The sequence below is a fragment of the Chenopodium album genome, chromosome 3 (assembly GCF_948465745.1).
Source record: "Chenopodium album chromosome 3, dcCheAlbu1.1, whole genome shotgun sequence".
NCBI lineage: Eukaryota > Viridiplantae > Streptophyta > Magnoliopsida > Caryophyllales > Amaranthaceae > Chenopodium > Chenopodium album.
The window spans coordinates 30,472,326-30,481,098 of NC_137836.1; the positions used below are offsets into that span (position 1 = coordinate 30,472,326).

The 8,773-nt window shown below is 38.1% G+C and overlaps 1 protein-coding gene across 3 annotated transcripts; it reads left to right on the forward strand.

The window, feature by feature from the left end:
- The first annotated feature begins 580 nt into the window (after positions 1-580).
- Positions 581-8,438, forward strand: LOC145623925 (uncharacterized). Of its 3 annotated transcripts, none has more exons than XM_081676843.1 (10): positions 2,521-3,741; positions 3,826-4,215; positions 4,300-4,371; positions 4,462-4,734; positions 4,837-5,180; positions 5,280-5,465; positions 5,562-5,660; positions 5,754-5,811; positions 5,897-5,995; positions 8,143-8,438. In XM_081676843.1, the coding sequence occupies exons 5-10, from the start codon at positions 4,843-4,845 to the stop codon at positions 8,236-8,238; spliced, it is 876 nt and encodes a 291-aa protein (XP_081532969.1). In that variant the 5' UTR covers positions 2,521-3,741; positions 3,826-4,215; positions 4,300-4,371; positions 4,462-4,734; positions 4,837-4,842; the 3' UTR covers positions 8,239-8,438. The 3 variants fall into 3 exon arrangements, 2 of the variants coding, with proteins under 2 accessions (XP_081532969.1, XP_081532970.1); XM_081676844.1 differs by having other exon boundaries at positions 4,462-4,721; XR_014110307.1 differs by lacking the exons at positions 4,837-5,180; positions 5,280-5,465; positions 5,562-5,660; ... (1 more) ...; positions 5,897-5,995; positions 8,143-8,438 and having other exon boundaries at positions 581-3,741; positions 4,462-4,728.
- The last annotated feature ends 335 nt before the right edge of the window (positions 8,439-8,773 follow it).

The window sequence follows — 8,773 nt, forward strand, 5'->3', positions numbered from 1 at the left end:
GTCAATGGATCGCGGTTGGATGTATGGTAGACGTGATACATTGAAATTTTTTAATGGGGTTCAAGAGTTTTGCAAGAGTGCTTCACAGTATCAGCTTAGAACGGGTGTCAATTACCTTTATTGTCCTTGTGTCAATTGTAATAATGTCATAAGGGTCAATAGTGTGGATACCATCATGGCTCATGTACAATGTCATGGGTTTAGGCCTCAATATCATGTTTGGGTTTGGCATGGTGAGAAGGGATCGTATAGGGAGAATGTTGTTGGCAATGAGACGCATGTTGAAAGTGTCGAGATTCATGTTGAAGAAGAAAATGGGAGTGATGATGGTGGTGAAGGGGATGACACCGAGGATGGTGGTGGGGATGATCACTTGGATGAGATGATGCGTGATGTTGAAGGTGAATTTGGTGACCGACCTGATGTATTTGAGTCATTATCAGAGGCTGCCAAAAAGCCTTTGTATCCCGGGTCCAAAAAATACACAAAACTCTCAGCCGTGCTTACACTATTTAACATTAAGTCTAAGCATAACTAGAGTGACACTAGTTTTACTTCTTTGTTGACTGCGTTATGTGATATGTTGCCAGATGGGAATGAACTTCCTAATTCCTATTATTATGCAAAGAAACTAATGTGTCCATTTGGTTTGGAGTATAAAAAGATACATGCATGTCCTAATGACTGTGTTCTGTATCGAAATGAATATGAAGAGTTGGAGGAGTGTCCACGTTGCGGTAAGTCGCGTTACAAGCGATCAAGCTGCAATGCTGGTAGTAAAGGACCTCCTGCCAAGGTGTTGTGGTATCTTCCTATTATTCCAAGGTTAAAGCGTCTATTTTCAATACCAAAAGACGCCAAGAACCTGAGATGGCATGCTGAGGGAAGAAAGAAAAATGGTTTGTTGAAGCATCCTGCTGACTCTCCACAATGGAAGAACATCGATATGAAGTTTAGGGCATTTGGTGGTGAAGCCAGAAATTTAAGGCTTGGGTTGTGCACGAACGGTATGAATCCATTTGTCACTCTTAGTACTAAACACAGCACATGGCCGGTACTTTTAGTGATTTACAACTTGCCTCCGTGGTTGTGTATGAAACGGAAATATATAATGCTTTCACTTTTGATAACGGGGCCAAGGCAACCTGGAAACGACATTGATGTTTACCTTGAGCCCCTTATTGATGATTTGAGAAAGATGTGGGACGAAGGTGTTACCGTTTATGATGCCCATAAGAACGAGATGTTTCTTTTGTGTGCTGCCCTTATGTGGACCATCAATGATTTTCCTGCATATGACAATTTGTCCGGGTACAGGAACAAAGGGAATAAAGCATGTCCCATTTGTATTGATGACACACCGAACGTGTACCTGGACCACTATGGAAAAGATGTGTACGTGAGGACCCGAAGATTTCTTAGGCGCGATCATCCGTATCGTAAGCAGAAAAAGGCCTTCGATGGGAAAGTTGAGGAGCGGGTTGCGCCTAGGCCATTGAGTGGAAAGGAGGTTTATGAGAGAGTGAAGGGTATTCCATGTGTTTTTGGTAAAACAACGAAACCAATTGACCCACACGCTCTCTTTAAAAAGGAATCAATATTTTGGAAGCTTGAGTACTGGAAAGAACATGATGTTAGACATTGTCTCGATGTGATGCATATAGAGAAGAATGTTTGTGATGCAATTCTGGGGACAATTATGAACATTCCTGGAAAAACGAAGGATGGCAAGAATGCGCGGTTAGATTTGCAAGAGTGGGGTGTTCGTCCGGAGTTGTGGGTTCAAGCTAAGGTAAGGATGGCGAAGGTTAAGGAAAAGGGAAACGAAGATGGTGGTCAAAACCGTAAGGAGAAGCGCAAGGAAAAGGCCACGGGTATCGCAAAGAAGAAAGGTGATGGAAAAGGAAAAAACCAAAAGGTGTATTTACCTCCAGCTTGCTACACATTATCAAAGGAAGAAAAACGGAGGTTTTGTGCTTGTTTGTATGACATTAAGCTTCCTTCTGGGTTCTCGTCAAACGTGAAAAGGTTTGTTTCCTTAAATGGAGAATTGAAGTTGACAAGTATGAAATCCCATGATTGTCACATGATGATGCAAGTTTTCCTACCGATTACACTTCGTGGAATTTTACCAAAGCACGTGAGAGAAGTTATAACAAGCCTCTGTGGGTTTTTCAATACTATCTGCAGCAAAGTTCTTGATCCCTTTACACTTGATGCTCTCCAGGCGACTGTTGTGGTAATTTTGTGCAAATTTGAGATGTTTTTCCCACCTTCACTTTTTGACATAATGTTGCATTTGATTCTGCATTTGGTTTGTGAGATTAAGTTGTGCGGTCCAGTATTTATGAGGTGGTGCTACCCTTTTGAACGACACATGGGTACACTGCAAGATAAAGTAAGAAATCCAGCCCATCCGGAAGGCAGTATGATACAAGGAATTGTGTCCGAGGAGATTGGGAATTTCGTGGCAGAGTATGTTGCCATTGCCGAACTTATTGGGCTTCCTACATCCTAACATGAAGGGAGACTTGATGGTCATGGCACAATCGGGTGAAAAAGGATCTGGGCTGCTCGAGATCAAATCATGCAAGCTCACTTATTTGTGCTTCATCATATTGCGGAGGTTCACCCATATTTAGAAGAGCACATGGATAGTTTGCGTGTTGAATATCCATCAAAAGGGGAAAGAGCACTAACGCAGTTGCATAATAAGATGTTTGTGAAGTGGTTCCATGATCGTGTGATGTATCAATTGGATGAGACTGTGTCTGATACAATAAAGTGGCTAGCTTATGGTCCAAAGGAAGATGTTCATTCATTTGAGGGATATGATATAAATGGGTACACATTTTGGACTGAAAGTCGGGATCAGAAATAATCATCGACTCAAAATAGTGGTGTCACTCTTGTGGCTTCATCAAGAGAGTTTGCAAGTGCGAAGGATACATCACCAGTTGACGCACTATTATCATACTATGGACGAATTCAGGAAATATGGGAACTAGATTACCGTGACTTCAAGGTTGGTCTATTCAAGTGTAAATGGGTCGATAATAATAGGCGCAACGTGAGAAATGATGACTTAACTCTTGTAGATCTTGGCCACTTGCGGGATAGTCTTGAACCATTCATCCTTGCATCTCAAGCTAAGCAAGTGTTTTATGTAACTGACCCGTCCGATCCAAGATGGTCCATCGTCCTAGCTGGCAAAAGGAGAATTTTAGGGGTTGGAGAGGTTGAGGACGAGGAAGAATATGATGCATTTGATGATTCTCCCCCTTTCACTGCTCCTACACTTGATGTAGCAACTGATGTAGATGATGATGCTACTTATATTCGATCTGACCACAATGAGGGAATACATGAATGAGGTACTTTTATTAATGCGTGTTTTATTTACTAAATATCTTATGCTCCAACAACTTTGTTTATTTCGGGAACTGTTTTATTTTTTTGTATTCTCAACGTATAAGCATGTAATATGAACTAAATATATGAATTGTTTAGAGGATTATATGTGAATTTGTTATGAAACCAAAGAAGTTGGGTAAGTGTTTGTCTTTCATCGTGCCTTTGAATTGATTGCCATTACTGATGACTAACAACATGCTTTGCTTGTTTACTGTCACAACTTTGGTTAATCATGCAATCGACTGGTGGTGTGCTATGCATGGGATGGACAAGGAAACCGGCAAGTATGTCATGCAACCGGATAAGAAAGTAGTAGCAGATGCACTTGTAAGCAAATTTTTCTACTTATTAATTATATTTCCTTGTCAAGTACATTGTACTTAGATCTGATAAATTTTTGTATTGTTAAAGCTCGAGCATACTTCGGAAGTGATTGAAGGCAAGCTGACTCCAAGCATCGAACATGATCCTTTCACCTTAGCTTTGGGAAAACCATACCACCCTGGGCGAGTAATTGGTTTTGGCGGGAAACAACTAGGGTGGGAGATGGTGATGGGTTCAGAATACACCAAATCAGCAAAAAGCAGATCAAGTGTTAATTCGCCACATCGGATTGATGAGAAGGAAAAGGAATCAATTAAGGCGGAGATACGCGCGGAGCTGCAAGAACAGATGCAAAGTCAATTCAATGCCATTCTGAAGCACATGAACTTGCCGCCTTTGCCATTTCCCTCGAGTACCCTAGTAGACTCATGTAGTCACCCAGGAGGCCCCGAGGACAATCCAATAGTTGAGAGAGAGGTAATTTTAGTACAAGGACAAATTACGTCATATGAAGTTCGTCTAATGAGGTCGTTTGCATGTTTAATTATTTTACTTTTGCAGGAACCAAGTCCTATGGATGCAGAGTCACTGAAGAGAGCAAATCTGATGCCTGAACCTTTCTCAGATGTTAAGGTGAACTTCACTACGTAATCAGCTTTTCTTATGTTAGGCTTTCGTTTATTATTTCTTAACTTATGTCCTAACTCCTAACCAAATATGTAGGAAGAGACGCCTTGTGAGCTTCTTCACCCCGGGGAAACAATCGGTGGACAGTTGCAGTTGGTGGGGTATGGTAGTGCATAACCTTTTGACAAGGTGCATTTTAAGTCTAATACTAGCACCCATTACATCTCGGTCGGGATCGATTCTATAGTTGCTGGGTTTGAGGACTTACCACTACCGGTGTCTAGAGAGGAATATGATTTTTTTAAGCTGCGTGACGCGACCGGGAGCTTTGTGCAATGGCCACGTGATCGGTTGAGGTTGGTAGGAGGGGTTAGTAAACAATACTTGTATATAACTCTTGTATATAACTACTTGTATGTAACTAGATTAACATGTGCTTTGTGCAATGACCATGTTTTTTTATGCTACTAGATTACTATGGAAATTCAGTCCGCTAAAAGGAAGAAGGTGGAGAAGCAAAAATCCAAGGAAGAAGGTCCTCCGAAGATGGAACAAGGACAAGTGTCGAAGAAGAGTTCGAGAGCTTCATGTACTCCACTAATAGAATCCAAAGTCCTTAGGTCGCTTTCGAAAGCATGTACTTTTCTTCACAGCCGTGTTAGTGAGTTGCCTACGGGTACACCTATTCAAGTGAACTTGCCTAAGGCATTGTTCCATTATGATGAGGATTCTATCGCATACATTTCTAGAGAGGATGTGACAGAATTTCTAACCGGTTCCATGCTTAACATTTCCATCATTCAAACATTCATGAGGTAAATTAACGAGACTATTTCTAAACATATTGTATTTTTGATATTTTCGTACCAAAACAATGCAACTAGTAATTACTTGCACACATTACTTTCTTGAAGGTCACTACAGGAACTCCTTGCTAGTAAACCCGATGGTGAAGCAGTAGTTGGGTGGTTATGCCCCGAGCAGACCTCCGTAACCAAATGCTTGCATAACCCTCGTGATGTGATAGATTACCTTGAGTGGGGTATTAGAGAATCAATGCGTGCGGGAAACAAGTTCTTATTAGCCCCTTGTTTTGAGGAGTAAGTTTAAATATGTCACTCTTAATTTGTTTGTTAAGTATAGATGTTCACGCATAACAATTGATGGATTGATATTTACTATAATATACATTGCAGCCTTATGGTGATTTGTGTTTCCAATAACACAATCTACTACTTTGACTCGGCTCGTATATGGCCACCAAGGAAGTTGCTAGTGAATAACCTATTGAATAGGTACATACCGCTTCCTATATATTGTTTTGTATCATCACCTAAGTGATTGAGTGGCTATGTTCCTAAATCGTTTGTTTTTTTTTTTTTTTGAAGTGTTATGAAGAAGTTGAATTGTCGTTCGGTTGCGGGTCCCACGTGGAAATATGCGAAGGTAAAGCCTTGATATATTGATTTATTTAATAAAATTGCCTTGAGTTTTATCATAGCATGACTATTTTAAATTTGTGTCATTTTAGTGTGCGCAACAAGACAACGGCGTTGACAGTGCCCTCTACGTGATGAGGTTTATGCATGACATAGTCAATAGGTGCACTGAAGCCCAACACATTGAGGAGGTACTTGTTTTTACTTTTTTCCGGTTCGATTTCGGGTAAAAGTCGTCCTAAAACTAAGTATAATGATAATTTGCTATGATTGCAAACATTAGACACCTAAGACAAGTTGTAATTGACATGTTATGATAAAGAAATAGCTCATTAGATAAGAAATGTAGAAAACGGGCAAAGTAGTAGTGAAATAGGCGATTTTGGGTAAAAACCGTCCTAAAACTTAGTTGAATGCTAATTTTCTATGATTTCAAACATTAGAAACCTAATATTAGTTATAATTGACATGTTATGATAAAGAAATAGCTCATTAGATAAGAAATGTAGAAATCGGGCAAAGTAGTAGTGAAATAGGCGATTTTGGGAAAAAGTCGTCCTAAAACTTAGTTGAATGCTAACTTGCTATGATTTCATACATTAGACACCTAAGATTAGTTATAATTGACATGTTATGATAAAGAAATAGCTCATTAGATAAGAAATGTAGAAATCGGGCAACGTAGTAGTGAAATAGGCGATTTCGGGTAAAAGTCGTCCTAAAACTTAGTAGAATGCTAATTTGCAATGATTTCAAACATTAGACACCTAAGACTAGTTATAATTGACATGTTATGATAAAGAAATTGCTCATTAGGTAAGAAATGTAGACATTGGGAAAGTGACCACCCGAGGCAACTACAGCACCTGAGGCAACATCCTCGGGTTATGCCAGGCAGCTGCAAGCAACCGGCCACCAAACTGCAACAGCTGCCACGCAGCCGCAGCAGCAGCCTAGGCAGCTGCACAGGCAGCCGCAGCAGCCACCTGGCAGCTGCAGCAGCAGCCACCAGGGAGCTGCACAGGCAGCTGCAGAAGCCACCAGGCAGCTGCCAAGGCAGCTCCTGCAGCAGCCCAGGCAGCATCCGTTCAAGAAACCGAGCCATTTATGCAATTTTGTGTAATTTTTGCGTACTTGCATTGTTAGTGTATTATGGGCAATGTTTGTGAAAAAAAATTCCAAACGGAAAAAAATGTAAAAAATGGGCAAGTAGAAGTGGAATAGGCGATTTTGGGTATATGTCGTCCTAAAACTGAGTAAAATGATCTTTTGCTATGATTTAAAACATTAGACACTTAAGACTAGTTGTAATTGACATGTTATGATAGATAAATAGCTCATTAGATAAGAAATGTAGAAAACGGGCAAAGTAGTAGTGAAATATGCGATTTTTGGTAAAAGCCGTCCTAAAAATTAAAAGAATGCTAATTTGCTATGATTTCAAACATTAGACACCTAAGACTTGTTGTAATTGACATGTTATGATAGATAAATAGCTCATTAGATAAGAAATGTAGAAAACGGGCAAAGTAGTGGTGAAATAGGCGATTTCGGGTAAAAGCCGTCCTAAAACTTAGTAGAATGCTAATTTGCTATGATTTCAAACATTAGACACCTAAGACTAGTTATAATTGACATGTTATGATAAAGAAATTTCTCATTAGATAAGAAATGTAGAAATCGGGCAAAGTAGTAGTGAAATAGGCGATTTTGGTTAAAGCCGTCCTAAAACTTAGTAGAATGCTAATTTCCTATGATTTCAAACATTAGACACCTAAGACTAATTATAATTGACATTTTATGATAAATAAATTGCTCATTAGATAAGAAATGTAGAAATCGTGCAAGTTAGAAGCCAAATAGGCGATTTTTGGTAAAAGTCGTCCTAAAACTTAGAAGAATGCTAATTTGTTATGATTTCAAACATTAGACACCTCGGACTAGTTGTAATTGACATGTTATGATATATAAATAGCTCATTAGATAAGAAATGTAGAAAACGGGCAACGTAGTAGTGAAATAGGCGATTTTTGGTAAAAGCCGTCCTAAAAATTAGAAGAATGCAAATTTGCTATGATTTCAAACATTAGACACCTAAGACTAGTTGTAATTGACATGTTATGATAGATAAATAGCTCATTAGATAAGAAATGAAGAAAACGGGCAAATTGGTAAAAGCCGTCCTAAAACTTAGTTCGTTGAATGCTAAATCGGGCAAGTTAGAATGATGTTTGAAATATTTAACATATATATATATTATTATTTTTTAATTATTAGTTTGAATTTTATGTAATATATGAATGATGTTTAATGTTTGGTATTTTTTTTCTTTTCAAAGGTTTGTAAGATTCAAAGGGAAGGCCCTTTGACAAAGGAAGAAGTTGATGAAATTGGCGATATGTGGGCTTTTTTTGTGACATTTGATGGCATCTAGGTAGAATATATAATATATATGTGGTAGTTAGATAATGAATTAGATTGATTTTTTTTTTTTTTTATGAACAATTAATATTTAGTTACCATATCTTTTTTTATTTTTAGTAGTACGTAAATCCATATGTACATTATATTACTTATTTGTAATTAGTACTATACATTATTTATGAGTTTTATATATGTTATTATTATTATGCATTTTATTGTTATTGAATTATTATTATTCCAAAATTTGTAATATTTTTAATTAATTATTATTAATAATTAATATTAATTAATAATATTAATTAATAATAATATTAATAATAATAATTTTTTAAAAACAGGATTAATGTGCATATCAAAACAGGTCACTAATAATATTATTATTATTAATTATTATATATATTAAAATAAAATTAAAAAAAAATACAAATGGGAAGCGGTTTTGGCGCCAAACCGCTTGCCATTCCCCCCAAATGGGAAGCGGTTCTGAACCGCTTGCCATTTACATGGCAATTGGCAAGCCCCCTAAACCCATGCGGTTCAGAACC

Coding starts and splice junctions, on each gene's coding strand:
- LOC145623925 (XM_081676843.1), top strand. CDS start 4,843: ATGGAAATTCAGTCCGCTAAAAGGAAGAAGGTGGAGAAGCAAAAATCC. Junction 5,661..5,753: donor GTGAATAACCTATTGAATAG/GTACATACCGCT, acceptor TTTTTTTTGAAG/TGTTATGAAGAAGTTGAATT. Junction 5,812..5,896: donor CCACGTGGAAATATGCGAAG/GTAAAGCCTTGA, acceptor GTGTCATTTTAG/TGTGCGCAACAAGACAACGG.